Genomic DNA, 23,838 nt, shown 5'->3' with positions numbered 1-23,838 from the left:
ACTTTAATGTTTTCCTTAGCTTTCTAAATAATCAACTAAATAAGGAATAGATTACTTACGGACATATGCATTATTCCACTTGTTGATGGCAAAATGATGGTTGGCTGTAATTGTAGTAATTGCTGGTGTGGGAACTGCTGGATGGGTGTTGGCAGCAACATGCACCACAGGTGAGTTAGACAGGAACTTCATGATCATACAGACATCCTCCTGGCTTTGTGAGAACATCATTGGGCTCTGATACACAAGAAAACAAGTTCATATGCCGGTGCCATGACTAAAAGTTACGGTGATTGGAAACTAAAATTAAGATACAGTTTTATGCTTGTTCTCTCAGGAATCAGATTAATTTCCTGTAAAATGTAAATTCTTTTGTCTTTTATATTTGATTGAGCAAAGACATATACTTAATTGTGCATGCATTGATGAATGGACAAACCTAGTAATTACACCCTAATACGTCATAAAAAATGTTCACTGTTGTGTGACCTCTTCCTTCTTTTTAAATCTTTAAATTTTAAAATGAAAAAATATGACATCACAGCTGGACATGTTTTGATAAACTTCAAAAAGGTGCCATCAAATTCAGGAAGGTACAGCTTGTTACACACCATACCCAATTTAGTACATAATATCAATGTATATAAATTAATAGTTTCCATCAATTCAGGGACAAATTAATAACCTATGCACAAAGTAAAAAATGATATTAGAATGACAGAATGATAATAATCTTTAAGAACATAATGATGAAATGAATAGCTTATTAAAAGTTTCTAATGAACTGACAGCACTAATGTTAAAAAGAAAAAAAGAGCCTGATACTGCAAGAAATTTGAATTAAAATGTACACACCATATCTAAATTGAGGGTCTATGTTAAATAGTAAACAGCAAAGTAGGAACCACTGCTCGCACCAAGTTAACCTATCAAAATACTTTGTGCGATTTCTTATTTCAGAGCATTTTGTACCATTCCAAAAGGTTTTGTAAAGCAACACTTACTGCAAACACCAAATGTTTATGATGGCTCACAGGCTGGGTAAATTTTATAACAGTATGGAGACCTTTCAACAACTCTACTGTAAAATTTGCCCAAATTATGACACCATGCCACATAAGCAAATTGTACATGTTAAAGGTTAAAGGTGCATGTTACTCATTACATGATACACGCAAAAATACATGCAGATATGTGAGGAATAAGATAACCCTAAAAGCTAGACAGATGAGAAAAGCCAAACGAGAAAGTCAGCATGCAAAAGATTGAAAGCCCATCTCCATCAAGCTGTCACATGTTATTTTACTTTTAAAAGCTAGATAGAAGGACCTGATAAAGTGAATAGAAGAAGAAACAAAGAGAAATAAATGGAAATCAATAGAATTTTTGTTCACTTTATCCAAGACTACTACTACAAAAAAAAAAAAGCAAAACAAAAATCAACAGTTGCAATGACTTGCTTAAGCACTGGACTTTTGAAAAAAAGTACAATAACCAGAAAAAAAAAATCCCCCAAATACTGAGACAAATGGTTAATGAGACCTTGTTTATGATACTTCTACGATCAGGGTGCTTTTCGATTAACTGAAAATGAAAATAAAAGACACAACATGTAACATTATTTTGAAAAATACAACATTAATTATAACTGTATGAACAAGAAATAAAGAACTGTATCTACATTGCTTACATCACACAAACATTTCTAAATCATCAGAGTTTAATTTATCTGGCCAAAGATTTAAGATTTTTTCAGGATGTTTCATCAAGACTCAAAACTGTCAAAACTTTTAAAATCTGAGACCATACTTGCACATTTTTTCTTGACCAGGAAGAATTACCCTGCTTTTTTGAGGGTCCTAGCACATTTGTCAAATCCAGTATTGGTATGAAAATGCTCTAAAAGCTGTGAAAGACAGTGCTCAATTACCATATTGACTATTAATTAGTTATTTCTCTTGAAGTACGTCTCTTATTGTGTTCTGAGACAACTGCCTAAGTATCCTTCAGACACTTTGTTTTAAGAATATTTCTTCTAAGTAGTTAAATGCAATTGCTGTGCAGGTCCAGATGTTCAGAAAATGCAAACAGAAACACATCCCAGCTGCCTTTTGATACTGTGGCTCCCTAGAACTAATTAAGCTGCCCCTTGGATGTTGCAATTCTTCAGTCACTAGAAATGAATTCCACTCTTACAAACTTTTTCCAGATTAGGCTACATATCCACATCGAAAGGACTTCTGACATATATGCATAACAAAGCTTGCATAACATCATAATTGTCATTAAGAATGAAGAATACAGATTAAGACCAAAGTATTACAGGGAAAACAGGATAGAAAATAAGGAAAAGACTAAGCTGTTAGCTCATCTGTATACAAGAATTTAGTTTCACACTGAGATCTCTCTGCATAAAGCTGCAGCAAGGGCACTTTGCGAAAATGTAACATTAGTTCATGCAATTAAATGTTAGTTAACAAGCTCTGGGATATTAGTTAACGACCACCACATCATTCCCAGATATACCGCCAAGACATTTTTGTTAACATACAAATGCTTGTCCACCACTGCAGTAAATGGAAGTCAAAGCATTAATTTAAAATAATAGCCCAACTAATTTAATTACTGCTATGTAGTTTTATAGCCTGTACCCTGTTTTAATGGTTTCTCAAATAAGACATAACAGCTGAATTTGATTATGCAGCTGTAATCTGTTTATTGTCTTGATTTGGCATTGACTTGGTTTATACCTTATTTCATTCAGTGAGGCCCACTCATACTTCTAAAGTTATGTCTTTACTTAGCTTTTGGTTTTCAGCAGCAAATCTTAAACTGATTTATACTTCATGCACATTTTCTTTTAGTTTTGCTAACAAAACATCACCTATAAATGCTTTAGTGAGAAATTATGGTTATCAGCACCAGCAACTGTCACTAGAGGCTGAATTTCATTATTAGGGTCACTATTTAAAGCTAATCAGCAGCTGCTTAATGAAAATTTTGATGACCTGCGATGGCACACAGTAGCAGGGGAGATAAACCAAGACAAAAATTTAAAATAAACTAAAATAGCAAATGACACTGCTGTTTCAAAAAAACAAAATTGCAAACAGAAGGATTTTCTGTTCCACATCAACTAAAATTCATCTTTACATGTGCAAGCTGAACACAGTGAAATGAAACCTGGGCATATGCTAGTACAATTAGAATGCTGCTTTATGTTAATTGGCTCAACATGTGAAAGTTCCTTGGCATGAACTTAACATGTGCTAAGAGAATACTGTTAAATGAATCGGACAGCGAAAAAGCACAGCTTTCTTAATGCTGACAACTTTATTAACCACACCTATGGCACTATTAAGAATTAGGATATACCTCTAATGTGCTCTAGAGATCTAAAAGAGTGCTAACTGGCATGATTTTGGACACAATATTATGGCCGAATAACAGGGGACAACATGAAGAGAGGGCGGTAACTTACCAGATGCATGACAGAACTGCGAGGTGGATGAGGCTCTGTTAACAGCTGAGACGGAGTTTGACCAAAACTGCGAATTTGATTCTCTACTGCCTGCCACATAAAATATGCAATATGAATTTAAAAAACCCACAAAATTCATAAAGCTGTTTTGTTTTTATGTGGCAGGGTTTATCTGCATCCAGATTTATCACTGAAATTTCCCAGCATACTTTCAACATGTCATCTTTGTAAATAGCCACAGTATGAATATAAAGTGTTTATAACCTCTCTCATAACAGGGTCAGTTATGGCCTCCAGACTGACGTTGCCTTCATATGTCAGGTAGTAGAACACATTGGTTGCTCGTACAGCTTCTGGACCTGCAATCAAAATGGAAAATAAAATCCTAGCACATACCTGAGGCAGGCCATTACTTTCCCCTAAATGATAATGAGCTGAAGATATTCCATTCTTAAAGCTATTTTTCTATGTCAACCAGTTTCATACACAAACACGGTGTCCAGTCACTTAATCGACACTTCATCTTCATCCCCTAGACAGACACTTATCCCAGACACTTAATCCCCGACACTTCAATTTTCATATCATATTGTTGAAGAACATTAAATTACTAGCTTATCTTTAACTAATGTTGTAGATAGATGACGTTGAAGTAATAGCATGATTTGAATTTGACTGGGATGAAGTGTCTGGGATTAAAAGTCTAGGGGATGGTGTCGGGGATGAAGTGTCTGGCACAAACACACTCTCTCTGAATTCCACAAATCTGTCCTTGCATGCAGGTCAACAGATATATATTTTGATAACAGAAACTCACCTCTTTGTTTGTAGCCAAAAATGAGGTCTATCCAGTGGTGTAGCTGGCCAGAGACAAATTCTGATTCCAAAGCCTATAGAGGTAGAAAACAAGCTAATAAACAACCCAAAAGACAAAAAACATTCTATGACTACTGTATCTTCATTGATATTATGATAGTTATAAACAGAGTTACGATAACAGGAATTTTATTTAAATACAATATTAAATAAGTACTCACAAATATAATGATAAATATGAGCAACTAGACAACAATAGTACACAAAAACAATTCTGCAGCAAAGACAGAAGTTGTATTTTGAGGTATGAACTGATCAAAATTAAAACAAATAGTCTGGCAACCAAACTTTTTCTAAGAGCTACACAAGGATAGGCAGAGAGAGAGCCCCCTCCACACCCTTCCCCCATCCTACACACACACACAAACTTGCTCTCTCTTATATAACAGACCTGTCTGTTGATACGAATGAAATCCTCTTGCGTTTTGGCCCATGGTGGAAGCTCAACATCTGAAACCACCTGGCCATCCTCCTGTTTTCCTAGTTCATACCTACTGCTGTTCACGAGCATCTCCGGCAAGAAGAAAAACTCTGGAATAAGTTCCTACAGAAAAGAACAAGCATTTTTAATGGGAAAAAAATTATCCACAAACTTTTATCATACAAGCACCACAAATATAGCTCTCACTCTGACAAAAAATGTGCACATAAAAATAATACTCAGAAAATAAATGCTTTTTCCTTTTTGTCGATTTAGTCCACCTTATAACTTGATCTGTCTTACATGATAACAACTTTTATGTTAAAAGGAAGAAAACTAATCTTGTGAAGGTACCACACCTTGACATCAGATGTGTCTCGTTGACAGTTCTTCCATGCCTGGGCAATTGAAGAGAAGATACGATTTGGGTGGTCAAACTTGCCCCCTTGCAGATTCAGGAAAAGGGTGGTGAATGGCTCCTGCCAAACAAGTCACAAGCAAGAAATCATTTTTGACTGTGCAAAAGACTAAAATGTGTGACCATCTAGATTCTAGAGACATGCATGCGAAGTCACTAACTCTTACAAAGCAGAAAACTATAATAAAAGCATTTTTTTAAAAGTTGGTTTGGACAAATTTCCATTAAAAGTAACTTACAATGCGTATAAGCCAGTTGAGGGTGAAGGCAGCAGTGGAATAATGAGTTCCATAGTGGAAGGGAGGGATCTGCTCATGTTCCCAAGTAGCATAACGCTCTTCAAAATAACTCCTCCTTGTCTCATTCAGAGCACCAATTGGCTTGAAAAGACAAAAGTAAACATATTACAACCTTTTAACACCACAAAACAGTTATTTATAAGTGTTACCTTGCAAAATATATTTAATTTAATATTTAATAAAAATTATGCACTAGTATTCACTATAATCGGCTATATGCTACACTGGGGGTGAATAGGAGTAATAAAAAGAAGATTCACTATTATACTGATGATGCTTAGATAAAGTAAATAATCTATGTCCAATGTACATTGGCCTTGTTTTTAATTCCACTTCCTAGATCAGTCCCTGGTATGTCTAAACTATGAATGAATATCTACTAGATAACTAGAGTACTTTGTATTTGCATGACTACTGTCACTGTTAGGTCTAGATGATGTATAAAAACACATCAGAAAACAGCAATATTTCAACTTGCAGTCACCGTAGAAGTTACAGACATGTTCACATGGCAAAGAAATGCAACTCTGAAATTCTATGCATCAACTCAGCAGGCTGCACCAACAGACTCAACTCAGATCACTAGCCCTGTCTGGTAAACACTGAATGCCATTCTCATTCCTGGACATAACCTTTGCCCAGAGCTTCAGAGTTTTGGATATCATGACAGTGAAGCAAAATGTTAGAACGAACTCCCAGACTTCAGATTCTGTAAGGTTTTCCCCCGAAATATGGGAGGCCTGCCTGCCAATCTGTAAGAAATAGCAATCTTGTCTAGCTAAACCCAGGATAACTGAAAGACTTAACATTGCTGTAGACTGTCTCATATATGTGTGTGAACATGCGCATGCACGAGTCTAAAACCCTCTTTTGCTGTTCTCATGAGTTTCATGCACACAGACCTAACAAAATTGAATACTCTTTCAAGTCACATGACTCAGACACTTACACTCTGCCAGCAATAAGTTCATGCAAGTCAAAATTCATGGAATGTAATGGAATTTGACAAAAGATTCTTGTGCACTGTCAACTCTACTTAATATGGACAATCCACAGCAAAATTGAAATTTAAAAAAACATGATACCTTTGAGAGATCACGATAGGTAGTGGCAGTTGAAAGGTCCAGCTCTTCACTGTCATAGCTGACCAGTACCCACGGGAACACATGGTACTGGTTAAGGTCGTTGTATGTCCGCCCTTGAGTAAATATTTTGGAAATGTCAATTTGTTTGTCATTCACAAAGTGAGCACTGACAGCAAACAAACAAGAATTCTTCCTTGGCTCTATGTTTATTATTATTTTTTAAATGAAAGAAACTTTTAGAGTCCACTGTTTTCCCACAAAATAAGAAATGAAAAAAAAAAAAAAAAATCGTGAAATTGTGGACGCTGAATTTTGTTAACTCAACATGAAAAAGTGCATGCAATTCACTAAAAATGACAATTAGTTGCATTTAGATGTAATTTTCCATTTGTGTGCTGCATTATTTGATAGGGAAGTGCTACCAATTTGCTGTGATTTTGGATTATATGGCCTAAACGAACAATACTGAGGAAAGAAACCAAAGCATTTGGACACCCAATCAAAAAAGCCAGCATTGTGAACAGGTGTCACAGCCAGGGAATGTGTCCTTTACTGCAGCACTGCCTGACTGCACTAATGCTATGCTTCTCAGTGTCTGTTACTACACATGCATGTCTTATCTCATCTGTACAAATTATAAAACAGTAACCAACAGATTTCAGAAGATCAAGTGGCAAACTCTGCACAAACAATTCTAACCTCTTTAAAAACCTCTTACATTCTCACTTTAAAAATGTATCTCTTTAAAGGTGTGTGCACTCAGGGATATAAATAAATCAAAACAACAAAAGCCAAACTTTTTTTTTTTAGAACTGTTACACAAGGGAAGCAGTTTTGCCCACAATTACCTGCAACAGTGTTGAGGTACATAATATAGTCGAAATTGGAGATTTCTCGGCGCTGCCACTTCTGAGTCATGTTGGACAGTTTAAAAAGCTGTTTGCCAGAAGCTAAGGACATGCGCCTGAACAGAAACAACATCTGCTGGATTCATTTGGATACAAATGGTAAGCAGTTTACTAATACCAATAAGTGAAACATAGTAGACACATCCTTCTCAAAAGTATTTCTATAAAATACTCTTAAAGACCAACCTGAACAGTTTGCGTTTTTTCCAGATATCAGTAGATATAGGTGATACAAACCTAACCTGTTAACTTCAGCCTCCAAAACTCATCCGTTAATTGATTTTTCCACAACGTTTACACGTGATGTAGTACACCATTAGTGGCGCTCGTTGATCACAGGTACGAATCGCATACTTTGCTATTAGATAATTAACGGATGGATTTTGGAAGCTGACATTTACAGGTTAGGTTTATATTGCCTATATCTCCTGATACAAAACATGCAAGCCATTCAGGTTGGTCTTTAAGGACAGTACTTGGAAATAGTGTTTTACACCAAACGTAACCAAACAATCTCAGAGTATGCTTATGATATGAAAACAACCTTTCCATTCAGTTTAAAAAAAAAACAAATAACAAACAAACAAAAAAAAACCCAATCTTTTAAAATATTTTAGTGTTGTTTTATTTTTAGCAAGAGTAATCTGCATGCTTTGACGACATGTTTAAGAAATGTAACTACATTGGTACTTCAGTTTTTCCGTTTGATAATCAAACTAGCTCAGCAGCAATATACAACAAAGACTAACTGATAAATCATGTCACATATGGCTAAACAAAAAACAAAAAAGAAAAAAAAGAAAAATAATAACCAAAAAACAAAACTTTTTCAGTGTCAATTTAAGTGTACCTCGCCTGTTGTAATCCATATTTGATGCCAACACCAACTCTTGGTAGCAAGTCTATCACTTTTTTCACAGTATTGTGGTCAGGCAGAGCAAACATCATGGCCGCTGAAATTGTTATTTGTAACTTTTGACAATGTGTTTATTTTAGAAGTAATTTAAAAACTCATGCTGAGACTTTGAATACACAAAATGCAAAGAGTCTGGGTGAGCAATGGGGGTTGGGGGTAAGGGTTCAAACAAAACATTTTTCAAGGAAACATACTTAAAATGTAAAAGCAGCTGCAACTAAATGTACTGCTGAGAAATACATTACTTCGAATTATCCAGACATGGAACAACATCTCTACTCGACTGGTAAAGAAGAAGAAATAGTCTGCAGATTATAGCAGGGGACTTAATCATGGATGTTTATGTTTCTCTACCATGAATTGCCTACCCTAGATCAGCGGTAAGATTCACTTGTCTACAGGCTCTGAAAGGGCAAGCAAGATCTTCGCCCCATCAACTTTCATTCATAAGTCACTTTACCAGAAATGACAGTTATGTCATTTCATACTCACAGTAAATAGAAAACAATGTGGGGATACACAAAATGTTGATAACGTTCACCCGTTATTTTGTGTTGAGACATAAGAAGCTTTACAGCAACTTAAAAGGAGCTAATGAAAAATAATTCAACAAGGAAACTAAGTGCAAAACATAGAAGAATGCAGAAAAAATCTTAGATAAGAAATTTATAACAGCCACGGCATATTTAGTTTTCCGCATTTAAAAAAAAAAAAAAAAAAAAAAGCGGCATCGCCTTTGAAAAGAAACTCAAGGAAATGCAAGGTCATATTTTTAAATTATTCACTCTTCAACCACAGACTCAACTACAGAAGAAGCGACAGAAAGCAGATGATATTTGTAATCGATTGATTATGGCAAATGAAATGCCTGCTATTCGCGTGTTTGGACATACTAAAAATCTCCCAGCCAACTAAAGCAGAGCTCACGAACTTGTATTACTGGACAGACGATTTTTTTTTTCCCCAGTTAACTGCAAAAACGAGGCATGAGACTACAAAGCTTCCGGTTTAGTCACATTCTTTTGTGCGCAATGAGCATTCTTCTGAATGGATACCTGCGCCTTACAAATCGACATCATCATCATTCTTTGTTTAGGTTCGCCGAGACTAACAGCGGAGAACTTCGCAAGAAGCTAAGCGTTGGTCTTGGCAGAGAGACAGCAATCCACCTATACACGTCTATGCAGAGCTTCACTCACCAAGCGTACGGATATAAAAGCTGAACTGTCTAAAACTCTCAAAAAATTAAAAGATACTTTGTCGTGTTTGGGGAAGGAGGGAGTCTTCATCGAATGCCATTAAAACAGTCATCGGTTTTTTTTTGCGACAGAAAATGACGCCTTTCGTTTTTGTCCCATTGGCGGTGCCATTGTCTTTGTAAGGGCGATCACTCGCACGCAGCTGCCACCAGAGGGCAGGGTTTCAATAGTTTCCACTGCCGCGAGTACATGTAACTAGGATTTGAACGGCTATTCAAAATGTTCATTTTCTCTTGACCTTAAACAAATATTACTTTTGCTCGTCTGCTTTGTTTAGCATTTGTATAATCTTATTTTCTCCTAATTTCCGTGTCTGCTTTAGGACTTTCCTGCTGTTTTGTCTCTGACATTTTTTCCACTCTGATATAGACCTGCGGTTGGAGTCAAGTAACGCCTTCCAGACACTGCTCATTACAGGTATTAGAGTCTTTGCCTACAGTTTTAATTTTTTTTTTCCTTTCAGAACGCTGTGGCTTACTGTCATTATCTAAGAGCTGTTTATCACAACTGCATTAGCCTTTACCTACGAAAATCGACCTGGAAAAAATATTTGCTGCAAAAACAAACACAAGATTTATAAGCCTTGATGTAAACCGTCATCATTAAATCACTGCGAATTTATTATATACGTGTGTGCTGTACATAAAAATGTATCCTTGCTTTATAACTCTACCCAGGAGCAGCTTTTAGAGATATGCCAGCTGACACCATAAGCAGTATTTTATCATGTGGAGACTTCTAATTCATGTACTGCTTGCTTTCATCCAAATATTTTGCTGCGTAATATGTTTTGCAATTTACTTTTCTCGCTGTATAATTTTATTTTTATGGTCTTGACGCATGCACATTTCGATGAGACTGTTTTGGTAAACTTGTGAAACACGACGCAAAGGAGGAGAAATTAAAGGAGGCGAGGAAAGGGAAGGAAAGAGAGGGGAAAAAAAAAATCACAAAATAGATGACTAAACAAAAAGAAAAAAAAAACTTACTCTAGACCCTATCGATGCAGAAGGGAAAGACAAATGAAAGAAAGCTGCGGAAATGGAGACAGAAAGCAACAAATGCCACGGCAGGTAGCAATGAGGGAAGGCCTCGGTGCTTATCCCTATAGATCGGGGATTGTCAGGAGAAAATGTAGTCACGGGGTGCGGGTTCCGGATCCGATAAGAGCAGATGCTGCGCCGGTGTCCATCACCGATCCCGACCTGCCTGCCTGCCGAAGCCGCTGGCACGTCATGCTTGTACGGCGGGAGAGCTGGGCCATAAATCAGGCCGTCCAGAAAAGTGGCGAGTAAACTGCATGCCTCGCAACCAGCCCAAGAATGTCACGGCATCCAGGCTGCCAGATATATATGTCCATATCCCCCCCCCCACACCCCTACTCCCCATCGCCTACTGCATCTGAGTATCAAGCTTATCTTTTACCTCCATCCTTCTCCTCCCTCAGCCAAAACTAGTTCAAGAAATTAGAACTATCAGGACTGCCCAGATCTGTCCCCCTTCCCCTTTGCCTCCCTGTCCCTTCCACCCCCATAAACCTTCCGACTGGACACGACTATGACAAGTACCGAAACTATCAGATCGCTGGCTACGACTTCTTAACGCCAACCACCCCGACTCCACAATTCTCCCCCACCCTTCCCTTCTGCTGTAGGTCGACGCTCAATCAGAAACGCTGACACCTGGGACCGACGTCGGCATGTGGATTTAGATTGATTAATGGCTGCCAACATTTCCCCCATTTAACCCAAACGATTTATAACCACTTTCGTCCGCGTTATTTCTGAACGGATATATGTGTGAAGTCGCAACATCCAGAGCTAATAGCTCTCTAGTCCTTGTAAAAGAAAAGAGAGGAGGAGGAGGAGGAGACTAGCGCAGGTGGGAGGAAGCAAGTGGATGAAATGTCAGCTGTTCATTCAACTAACGTAACTGGATGGCTTGAAAAGGGTAGGGCCCATCTAGCGTTACGAATTTTCTCTCACACATAACTTTATATATCTATCATATTGCTGTTGTTGGTGTCTGCGTTTCTATTTCTCCTCAGCTGGACAGTTGAACCGCCACATTCGTTCACTGACAATGGCCGGTCACCGGGAATGGTTAATTTCGGGAATCTCTGCCACCGCTGCTACTACACTACTGAAGTGGATACTTCTCCACTGAAGGTTATTTCACTCCATTTCGGTGGGCCTCTTTCCTGAGCCGGTACAAGCCTTTTTGCTTTCAGCAGAAATACAACAGATTTAGAAATTAAAATAAAGACCTCAACGCAATATCTTATTTTGCGCAATGTATCTAATTCTATTTAATGAGTAATAGTACTGTAATCGATAACAATGTTTTAAATCAGAGATATCCCAATCTATGCTTCAGCTTTACCATTACAAACTTTACTGTGCTCATTTTAAATAGCAGGCTTTTAAAAAAACATACTTGGTACAGAAGTAGCCACTTTCTCCAGAACACGTGAAAGCCTTCCTAAGGCTCTTCATAAGAAATACGGATGAATGTTTGACCAAGTTAAACAAAAGTTTTTAATAAGACAACTACATAAAAACGTGACCGACACCTTTAACATGGTCACATGCACGATGCGGTAAGTTTAAAACAAACAAACAAAAAAAATCGAGTAAAAACTTTGACGAAACTTTTCAATATTTCTTAAGTATGATCATCCCTGTCCGTTTCCCCAGTTCCCAGCATCAAAGTCGAGTGAAGTGAAGGAAGGAAGGAGTGGACAAGACAAAAGATACGGTGACGACTAACTCAGCTACAAACAAACTTTGGCAAAGGGCGTGTCAGGGCTGTCTTCAGTAACTCCAATTTGTCGCAAACAGAGAATGGTCAATTATTAGGCAAGCCTTCAATGGCCGCAAGCATAGCTGACGATATTATCTCCACGACACAACAATACGCCTGGAATGGGGTGGGGGGGGGGGGTTGGTAGTTGAGAGGGGAGGAACTCTGACTGCAGCCGTCTCTTGTCTTATTATGGCAAAGGCGTCCCCTCTGCCATCCCGTGCCGTTCATGGGACCATCACGTGCACATGCTCGTCCCCTCGCGCTGCGCACAGCTCTTCGCGAGGACGCCCACGGCGACGGCGTCAACGGTTTGCCGTTTTCTTTGCTTCGTGCATCGTCATCATCAAGACGACGCGCGCACATGTGGGATCGTAAACGAAATGACTGTCAAAACGACTGGGAGCTAAGGAGGAGACAACCATGACAAGAAATCTTGTTGTTCGTATGTAATAGCGACATCGACACAGCTGGGAATGGATGCAGTATATATCTTGATGTCCAATCTTGATGTGACATCGATGGTTATATCCAGCTTAATGGCTAACTTTGAGGGAAACGTGGGGCTCCAGACTGCTAGCAGGTGAACAGAACGTAGCGCTTCCAAAAGTCTGTTACACCCCCTCCCCCCCCCACACACACACACAACAATCGGAGCAGTCTTTTGCTCAGATTAAAGGAATTGCTAGCTTACCACTGGAGAATAATTTTGCAATCAGGTTGGCCTTTAAAAAAGCAGAGATGGGGACTGGATGTGTGCGATTAATAATTGTAACAGTAAACTACAGATATTGTAACGTAACGTTTTCAGAACAAGGAAACTTCCTATAACCTCTGCCACAAGTTTCTGCCTCTTTGCGTGAAACCATTTATAAAGTTACAAACTTTACCAGCTTCTAGGTCCTAGATGAGTAGGTCACGACGACAATGCCCAAGATACTCAGTGAATCAAAGAAGCGATGTGAATAAATAAATGATGGTACAAGAAGGTAATTTCGGAGAAACACAAGCGACATGCCATGATAGGAGGACGCAAATAGAGGAAGACAAACGTTTTTCTAGGGGGGAAAAATCCTCAAAGGTCACTTACTCCTGTTGGCCATAAAAATCTCGATGGCAACATTCTGCAGGAGGTAGCGACGGGAGAAAATAGCTCGCACCTCTGAGAAGTTCCATTTGCCGTGAAGACAGTCCACGTAAGCCAGCACCTGCAACAGCAGCAAAGTAACAAACACTGTTAAGCGGGAGCATTCGTGGTATTTTAGAATGCACAATTCAAATAAATTATTCAGACTGCCGTTTCAAAAATCAACCTTACGTTGCTACATATTACATCATAGCGAAAATGACCAGAGAAAGAGTATCCCAAGGATGAAAATGAGAAAAACTGGCGGACAAAAGGACGAAGGAAACAAAGGCAGGCAGAAGGATGGACAGACAAATGGACGAGTGAAAGGAGGAGCAGACAAAAGGAGGGGAGACACAATCACGGAGCTCTGTTAAATTATTGCAGCTTTAAACGGAAGTTGGCAACTGCGCCTGCGCCAGAGAATGCAAATAAATCTCAAGAACCCAACAACAGAAATTTTTACCCAGCTGTGGCTGCCGAATACGTTTCTTATTACAGCGGGGTACGGGGTGGGTAGGGGAGAAGGAGGGTAAATTCTTAACGATCTTGTACGAAAAAAAAAAAATTCTTGCTGACACGATGAACAGTTTTATCTGGATCACAGGTGGAGTAATGTCAAGAAAGTGTTTGGCGCAGTTCCTAGAGAAACTGTAATAAAAAAATAAGACGTGTCATTATTTCGCCTTTAAAAAAAAAACTTTCAGCTCAACGTGCCATCGCGCTTCACGGTCATTGATGGATCTGTACGGGACCTTCTTGTCCGGAAAGATCTTGATGAAAAGAGGCGGACTAACCGAGAGGCACGGAAACAGTGAATGAATTTCTCGTTACACTTGAACGTCTTTTGCAATCTGCTCAAGGACGTTGAAGACTGTTGCCTGGTGAAGACTGATCGGTTCAAAACACATCGGCCAAGGCACTGCCCGTGCTTTCTGTTTCTCTAACAGCATACTCCTCCATCAGAGGCCATTTCAGACCCCTGAAGGAGCGAAAGGTCAACACTGTGCAAAAACAAGAGTCGCGAAATTATGCGTGCGTAGGTGCGAGCGTTTGTGCTAATAAAATACGTTTTTTTTAATACCTTCACTATTTGTGACTGCACACAATTTTCTAGCACTATAGACACCCAGTCAATCAGAGAAACTGAGAGCCAGGAGACAATAATAGAGACAGGAAAAAAAAAAAGAAGTCACGTCACAGGGATTGTGACCTATCAGCCACTTTGTTAAAGTCCATCGAAGCGTATCTTCCACTTCCGATGATAAACAGCCCAACTTGACAGCCTTGCACTTGTGTCAGCCGGAAGCAATGGCCTGTCGCTTAATCAAAACATTTCCTTCAAGGACTCCATCAAAGCTCTTTCACTCTGAACCCGAACAACAGTTATTGTTTCAAGCTACATCATTCTTCCGAAACTCGTTACATCTCATGGGTCTGTGCCCCTCCCCTTCCCACATAAAAAAAAACCTGCCTGGTTGCGTCGACACAATTTGCCAAGCTTACTTCCTAAACAAAACACCAGAGTACGAGTGCAGTGACTGCCTCTGTGAGTGCATCTGCGCGTGTGTCTGTGTGTGTGTGTCGGGTGTGCATGACGCCGCGACCTGCTGGCAAAGCAAGCAAGACAAAACAAAAAGCGAAGCGAAACAGATGCAGTGGCCGAACGGTAAGTGGTCCCTGCATCCCCACGCTTAGTCCGACATGTTTTACAATCAAGGATAGCCGGATAGCCTCTCTCACATCACACCAACACTGTGCTGTGAATGTGCTGCAGGATGAGATGGGGGTTAGTTGGTGGAGGGAAAAATCCTCATCAAGACCTTTTTTTGTCTTTGTTATGATTTAGCAAGAAAACAAGGAAAGGAAGTCAATAGATTTGTCACTATGTCGCAAAGGGGAATTTTAGGAAGAATTCGTCAGACAAAAACGGCGAGTAGAGGTATAGCAAGCCAACAATGCTCACAAACTTTAAGCCTAGTAAAAGGTTTTAATGGATAAATAATCTTCGCGCGATCCCCTTTTTAATCCAAACACATTAATCTAGCCTGTCCTCCCCACCCAAAACCTCCACACAGCCCAGCCTACCCTCTAATTTACTCTCCCCACCCCCAACTGCTGTTCCGTCTCTCACCCGGTCCTACCCGTTGTTTCGCTCCCCCATTTCTGCCAAGTTCGCTTGCCGGTCATATCAAGAATTTATTACTGAGCAAGAGAAGCGGGTGCCGTCAAAAGTCTGTTCGATTCCTGTTTCCCCCAACCCACACCACTCGACTGGAAATTGAAGCTGACCACACGGGAAGAACACAAGAGATGAGGGAAAGCAGCGAAATACAATTTACTGCAAACAAACCACTTGTAAATTATACACAACTAAAGACACGTCCACTTCACGGTGGTCCCCAGCTGCGAGAGCACCAGCATTGACAAGAGGACGAGGACCTGCGAGAGGACGCCAACAGCCACCAACAGGCACTCGATGCGCGCACACAACAATGATTGCGGGACCTCGCTCTGCGGGCGGAACCTCGCACCCTGAGCTCCGCCTTGCGTCTCGCTGTTCGAGAACAACTCTCGAGGCCAAGCGCCTTGCCGCAATAAGGATGACGCCGAAGAGAGGTCGCGATGTCGGGATTCTATAGTTGACCTCTGTCTCTGACGTCGCAACCTCGCTTTCATCTGTCCAGGAAGAGAGACAGAGAAACATTTAAGAGCGCTGTTGCTTGGTCTTGCGTGTTTTTAATTATTTTATCCACGGTAGCAACGAATGTCCTCAACTCATGTGAACAGGCCAAGTCGATAGCTTCTCCCTTTCCATTGAGTTATTTTCCTTTTTTTTTTTTTACATCTCACAAAACCACGAATACCCAGAACCCACAAGAAAAAATATCGTATCTGGAGATCAAAGTGGACAGACAGCCAAGAGACAGGCCCACAAGTCGCTATAAGATCAGCTACACTGCTTATCACAACCAATATTTTAGCTGACTGGATGGCGTAACCGATTCGGCTAGCGCATAGGGTCCACTTGTGGAGCTGGTCACAGGCCTCAAAGAGTCAGACCCATGTCTATCCCACGCATATATTGATTAAAAAACAACAGTCATAGCCTTGCTCGAGGTCACCGAATTCCTAATCGAAGTCGCATACGAGTGTTCCCCAACCAACCCCCCACCCACCCATCAAAAAAAAACAAAAAACCCAGCGTGAGCCATCAAGATCAAGAGATGCAGCTATGCGAAAAGCACAATTCCCAAGACGGCCAATCGGGGGGCCCTGGCTAGGGTCAGAGATGAACTCTCCTCGCCCGCCTTCTACCCCATCAAGACCACCCCTACCCTCCACCCCCACCACCCCTATGGTTTCCCAGATGAGCCCGGTGCTCTACCCCGCACTCCATTCTCCCCTCGATCGAAGCCAGGCGGATGGCCAAAGGGAAGCAAATCGAATTATCCGGGAGGTAACTCGATTGGGCAGCGATCAGGCACGGCGTAATTTCTAATGGAGCTGGCAAGAGTTGGGTAAAATTCCCGCCGCAGTGCACTCGTCCCCTCATTAAAGTGATGCTCGTCCATTTTGTTAATCAAATATTGATATCGGGCCGCCAGTCGAGGGTGAACAGGGGTTAGGAAACAACACCCCACCCAGCAGCTGTTGTCGTTACGCTTCGGCCTTCGATGCGGGACTATGAGACGAAAGAGAAGCAAGCAGTTCTGTATTGTTTTTGGACTATCATGTGCCAACACACAGAACTGTAGACAATCAACGATGATTTGGGGACAAAATCGAAAAAACAAAAACATGGAAAAGACATACGACCTCACCTCTTCCGGCCAATATCTGTAGTTTTTTAATGTACAGAATACAAGTATCAATACAAAGCACGATAGGAAAGAATTACTTCTAAGGGACACGATGTGGGTTGAGGGGACATGGGGACAAAGAGAGAGCTTTATTACGTGGATTATTGCTAATCGTTAAGACTTAAGCGAGAAAAAAGTACTTGGCGATAGTCTGCATTATTACCTGACAAGAGCAAAGGGAGAGAGAGAAGGCGCGCACGTGTGAGGAGGACGCAGGCATAACGTACGCACGTTGCCGAGAGCTCCTAGTCGCCCTGCAGACCTCATCATGCAGCTCAGATGGCCAAACACACGTGCCGCTCTGCCCACTGCACGCGTCACCCTTCAAGCAGCACGTGCTATGTTTTCCCCGCCATAATCGACGGTTGAGCCCGACTAGTGCCTATCCTCCCCCTCCTCCCCGGCAACCATTCGGCATGGCCAGCTACCAAGATTTCTCAACCAAGCCATTCAGCGAGCAACAAACAGTGAGGAATAAATGTCAGCAACTTTTTTTTTTTTTTAAACGAAAGATCGCGTGACATGCAAATCGCCGAGGTGACTCAAACCGCAAGGATGATGACGTGTTCAAGCTTGATGCCAGGAGTCAAACATTCCGTGTCCCACCTCTCGTCTCTTCCCGCTTCGAGCTTGCCGTCGCCATGTCGACGTAAGACAGGAAGATGCCTGCGACCCGTGAGCTCTTGCCTCCTAATTATGGAACTGCCAGCCCCCACGAGGTCTGTCTACCCCCAGGCACAGGATTCCTGGCGCGGTGGCGCACAGGAAGGAACCTGCTAGATGCCAGGCTCCATTTGTTGTGGCAGAAACCATCTTGCTTCTAATTGCGCGTACCTGGTACACCAGCCGCGGGCACGAAAGATGCTCACTTGTCAGTTATAGGACCACGGTTGGCTCTTGCAAGGGACAGGCTATTCGTCTGTCAGTTCAGGGGCAAAGTTATGGTCACGGTAACCAGTTAGGTGATTAACTTTGTTTGGGGAAGCTAAAGATTAAAGTTAAAACATTTCTCTTTTAAAATAAGTGAGAGAGTGTGTTGTTCGTCCATCTCTTGACAGACCGTCAAACAATGTATGCATCACTATGATGTACACAAGAAATTCTAGTAATTCACCCCCGCCCCCCTCAATTAGTAAACGAAGATCTTCGTGAACATAAAACGTATCAAGTTTGTTTTCAACAACAGTGCGCGCTTGGAAAAGGTGATATCATTATAGTGATCGTTATGCTGCGTAAGTGTGTGTAGTGTGTAACAGAGAGAAAGAGAAGAAGGAGAAAGTAAACGACAGATATAGGGCGGAGGAAAGTGGTGTAGGTGGAAGAAAAAGAAAATGAGAGAAATTTCTCTCACACTTGTACAAAAAGCGGAGATCTGTGGTGCCAGTTTGCCTGACCCCTTAGGTCTCCAGCTGGCACCCTGTCGCGCCACCGTTAGGCCTGAGAGAAACGGAAGGCTGCTGAGCAAATATTGTGTCAGGTTGGCACCCAAGCTTTCACTTGTACCTTTGCTTTACCGCCCTCGCCTGCATCAAACACCGAGCTTGACTTTAAAACAAGAGAAACTGCATCTGTGGCATCGCGAAGAAAACGGTGCGGATAAGGTCCGCTGCATGGGGTCAACTTTTTGTATTACTTGGTATTACTCTCTCGCATTCCGCCTCCTCGTTGGCTACAACAAAACGGAAGAAAATATAAAAAAGGAACAAGTAGAACATGACGGCTATGCACAGCTGGCTCGGGTTTTCATTTAAGAAAGTAAGGGGAAGACGTTCACTAGAATCGCAAGTTGAGACAGTCGCAAGCAAGGACATGGGTTGCAATCGTGGGGTTGAGGGATGTGTAGGTGAGGTGGGGGGAGTACGGGGGTAGGAAAAAAAGACACGGGAGAAAATTAAATTACGGAATATTTCCCGTAACGCTGTAAACTTTCCAAAGGGAACTGTCACCGTTAACTCGACATCTCACCGATGCCTTTCTTCGATGCGCAGGATAAGCATCATCATTCATCACGTGCCCAAGACGTGGTGGCAGCGGCAGGAAAAACTAAAAATAGGGAACGGAAATCGGAAACATTGGGTAGCTTCTTGTTGACACGCGATACCTACCTGCCCGCAAAGCCGCACCGCTGCCTCCAGCCTGCCTTTTCTTACCATCACGTAAAAACTTTGCCAGTCTTGGTTCATTTTTATTTTGTAAAAGCACGTAGCCCGCTGTAAAGTTCTGGAGAGGCGCTAAAGAAATCTGCAATTATTCCTATTCTTCGCATTATTCGTAGTTTAAAAAAAAACCTCAACGAAATAAAACAATCCTCAACGTAAGGCCGTGCCAGCCTCCAAGCACCAAAAACAAAACAAAAGGCGCTCACCCAACAGTCACCTGCTAGCTTCAGACTCGTGTAAGCAAACTTGTATTTTCCACGACAGGAGGCGGATGGGGAACGAGATGTGGGTAAAAAAATTTACAAAAAATAAATAAAGGAGGAAGGGAGGGAGGCACACAGCGCACAAGCAGCAGCCAAAGTGGACTGACGCAGAATCACCGCCTCTCCTCCCAATTTTCGATAAGCATCAGCGAGTGCCAATCCACCACAAGAGTTTTCTTTTTTCCACTCCCTTCTTTTTCTTTTCTGTTTCTTTTTCCCCCACGCCTGTCAGCAATCTGACCACTGCCACCGCTTACATCACTGTTACTGGAGAGGCGCCGAGCGGTGTGCGCATGCGCGGGTTAGTAATCAGGAACAGGTGCAAGAATGCCTGGCTTGGAATGACGACTGTCAAAGTGCCAACCCTCCTCTCTGCCTGACCTGTCATTCCGTCGTCGACAAGTTTCCTCGTCTCGCTTCCATCCGCCACCGCCACCACCCTATCCTCGTTCCCTCTTCCTGTAAACCTGTTCCCACCCATGTTCCCCTCCTCCACCACTCTCTCACCCTCCCCTCCCACGGCCCTCGCAGTCTTTTTCAATTTCTAAAAGTCCGGCCGAGAGAGCCTGATCTGCACCTGCCGACCTCCTAAAGACTGGTCGACGTGGTAATTACAGAAATTAATAGCACTAGCATTTCAAGACCAAGACACCTTCCATAAGATCCACTCAGCTTCTGTCTTCCATGTGTACAAAGGCGATGGAAAAGCTGGCGACAACAACACACACAATATCAAACACCTGAATAATTCTCTGGTCCATTTCCACGAAAATATGAAATTAATATAACAAAAAAGACATTAAACAAAAAAAAAAAAAAAAAAAAAACCCTCAAGACTTCTTCGTTCAACTAATGTTGAGCGGCTATTATCCTCTTGGCAAAATCTCCGAAAGAAGCTGGGAGAGAATCCCCGACGCCGGTCACGGTTGTATTAGGAATGTCCCTCCTGACGATAAGTATCACGGCTGGAAGTGGCCTGCGAGACTTCGCCGGAACAGCCCAGGAATCCCGTCAGACCTTCCTCGCCGAGTTCGTCACGCCGAATGTTTCCATGTCCCGACTCCGGGACTGTCAAAGGCTGACTTGTCTGATGCAGACTTGCCATAGGTATCAACCCTACTAAAGACACACTTGTCTGATGTTAATTTGCCATCGGTAAACCAGACTTGTCAGACCGAGTTGCTGCAAGATGTGATCCGAATCCGGGACCTGACAACTCCCACTACCTTGGTGACACACCACCACACCGGCCCACTGACCGCTAAGCGAGATGCGTCAATGGGTGCATTTTGGGAAGAACAGGGACATCTGAAGAAGGTCCCTGCCCAAACAATTTAGCCTTAGCTTCTATTCATCTCTTCCACCTGTCAAAATCCAGGGACTGTCTTTGGACCTCTGGACTGTCATGGCAGATGACGGAGAAAATGACGACCAGAAAAAAAAAAAATGTCACCATAGCCTTAAATTCGTGCAAATTTTGTTCTTGTACCTTCTTTTAGCGCCTTTCTTCCCGTCATACTTGAGGGGTAGGCGTGATGGGGTGTCGGGAGGGTGGAACTGACATGTAGATAACACTTATGTATAAACGAAAATTTTAAGTTTCTGATAATGACATCGTGGTCACATAGTATGGATCCTGGCTGCCTGAGTCGTGTAGCCGTGTGCCATGGCGGCCTTTTCAGGTCCACGTCTTCCGCCTTTTGTTTCCTGGAATGTCAGACAGGGATCAATCATGGTGCTGGCCTGTCAAGCGAAATCAGGAAGCTATTTGTAAAAGAGCGGCTTAATTCCCCTAATTGCCCACTCCTTCTTGTTGCGCGGCCAGCCGCTGGAGGATTCGTGGTACACAGTGGAAGCTGCGCTAATTGTTTCCCCGGGGGTGATCTCCCCTTGTAGGCTTTGTTCACTAATGGAGTGCTGTCCGCAGTTTCGTCTCCTTGTCGTCTGCGAAGATCAAAAGTCGTCCGCGACGCTGTAGCAGGGCGTGATTTCTAAGAACTGCGAGAAAACAGCTTTTTTTTTTTGTCAGCTTGTAGCCCACGAGACCGCAAACTCAGTCTACAGCTCCAATATCCAGCGAAATAACAAGAGTTGCCGGCCCTAACTGACTTTGTCTAGTGCACGCTATTGCCATTAACAGATGAGGACATTTTTGACTTTGTTTACCAAGAACTGTTTCCATCTTTACCATCCTTCGTTTACTAAGAATAATTTTAGAACAGTCTGTATCTAGCAAAACTCTCAGAAAGCGAGCTTTGGTTGATGTCTCAGAGAGATGGCGTCGAGTAATTTCAATATAGCTGACTCCAAACTAGTTTACAAAGGACAAGAAGACTGGTGAAAAGAGCTTGTGGAAAAGTAAGTCCGCAGAAAGCCATCATGACAAACTGCCCCCCTTCCCGACACCACCACCACAAACCAAAATGTCAAATGTGGTGTCAGCTAACTGGAATCGACAAGACAATTCTTCGAAGGGTATCTTAAAAAAACCTGCGTCGCGGCTCCATTTGCAAGCAACGCTTACAGCAGCGCATACAAATTCCCTCGCAGCTGCAAGCTGACGTGCAGCTGGCCAATGACACAAGGAGTTTTGTAGGTGACCGCTCGGACATTCCCACGAGTTCCTGCCCCACGCACGCACCTTCCTCCGCGCAAGCCATCCATCACGCCTGGTCACGTGGTCAGCGAGGCACGACGCTTCTAGTCGCTGATGTCGCAGCGAGTCTGGGACATCCTCCATCAAGGGAAGGTGGGGCTGAGGTTGGCTGGTGCTGGGAAGATAAGCCATCGGGAAATACAAGGAAATGTTCTCATCATACTTTGTCTTCGTGTCTTAATATCCTTTTCATCCATACTTCTTCTCCACCTTCCTGCTACTTCCTGAAGCGGCACCACTGACCTTCTCCTTCAGTTTCTGTTTACGAGAGGAACTGCTCTTTATTTCAAAAATAATAATTACCTAAACATTTTCCGTCATACCATCAAAAAAGGCGGAAATGTAATAGCGTTATGACAATAATATGAATTTTCTTTTCTTTTTTACAGATTACCAGGAAACGTGCAGACAGGTGAGAGTATCTCTGTTAATACGCTGCACGCTGTACTGTTTAACTATGAATCAGTTACTTGTACAGCATTTAGCAAAACATGCCCTAAGGAATTATCGAGAAATCACTTTTTTCGGTTTAATCTCCACGATCTGTACCGTGATACGCTACACCAATCTGTAAATTTTTCCCACAACCAAACACAAAAACATTCAAAGCTAATAGGGCGAAATAATTTCTTTCTTTCAATGAAGCATACTTACAAGATAAAGCAGTAAACACGCTATATAATTATGTACATCCCCCTTTCTCTCTGCCACCCATACCCCCGAGGCAACACTCAGCCATCAATGCCAGCGACGCAGGGCGGAGCGGAGGTATGTTTACAGCATAGCAGCATTCCGCCGGACAACGCTGCAACACGCGGCGGTACGAAGGGGGGGTGAGTGAAGCGATCCCCCGGAACGGGAGCAGTGGCAGCGACTGACCTACATCATCATCCATCAGGAGCCCCAAGGCATGACTCGTTAGGGTGTCACGAGGAATGACGGGTTAATTTGTCTCGGGCCCTCCTATTAAGTCCAAATCTGTAAATTTTAATCCCAGGAATTAGTCACGAACCCCTCACCAAACTCCTCCTTCTACACCTTTCTCCTTTCACGTCCTTCGTTGCTCAAGGTGGCTACGTGGCTTGGTTCTAGGGCTGGAGGCTTGCTAGGAGTATATAAGTGCGTAGTAAAAATGATTAAATTAAAATTGTTTTTAACCTTAGGAGCTTTCTGAAACAGAAAAAATCAGTTCGGAGTGCACGAAAGTACTGAATGTAGATAGGCTTTGAAAAACATGACATTTAGGTGCGTGAGATAATGCATTAGTCGGTACGATACCCAGACACGTAAAGAAACCAAAAATACA

General features: G+C 42.1%; 1 protein-coding gene across 1 annotated transcript in view; it reads right to left on the bottom strand.

The window, feature by feature from the left end:
* The window catches only part of LOC112559238 (neurobeachin-like), a 172,766-nt gene that overhangs the window by 10,732 nt on the left and 138,196 nt on the right, over nt 1-23,838 (bottom strand). The window contains 11 exon segments of the mRNA XM_025230304.1: nt 60-237; nt 3,482-3,571; nt 3,746-3,840; nt 4,299-4,371; nt 4,749-4,901; nt 5,138-5,257; nt 5,436-5,576; nt 6,581-6,693; nt 7,429-7,544; nt 8,339-8,441; nt 13,556-13,673. Of these exon segments, the coding sequence (XP_025086089.1) occupies nt 60-237; nt 3,482-3,571; nt 3,746-3,840; nt 4,299-4,371; nt 4,749-4,901; nt 5,138-5,257; nt 5,436-5,576; nt 6,581-6,693; nt 7,429-7,544; nt 8,339-8,441; nt 13,556-13,673 (1,300 nt within the window).

Source organism: Pomacea canaliculata, linkage group LG3 (genome assembly GCF_003073045.1).
Source record: "Pomacea canaliculata isolate SZHN2017 linkage group LG3, ASM307304v1, whole genome shotgun sequence".
Taxonomy (NCBI): domain Eukaryota; kingdom Metazoa; phylum Mollusca; class Gastropoda; order Architaenioglossa; family Ampullariidae; genus Pomacea; species Pomacea canaliculata.
Note: the sequence above shows the minus strand (reverse complement) of the source record. Positions and strands in the feature narration are given on the sequence as shown.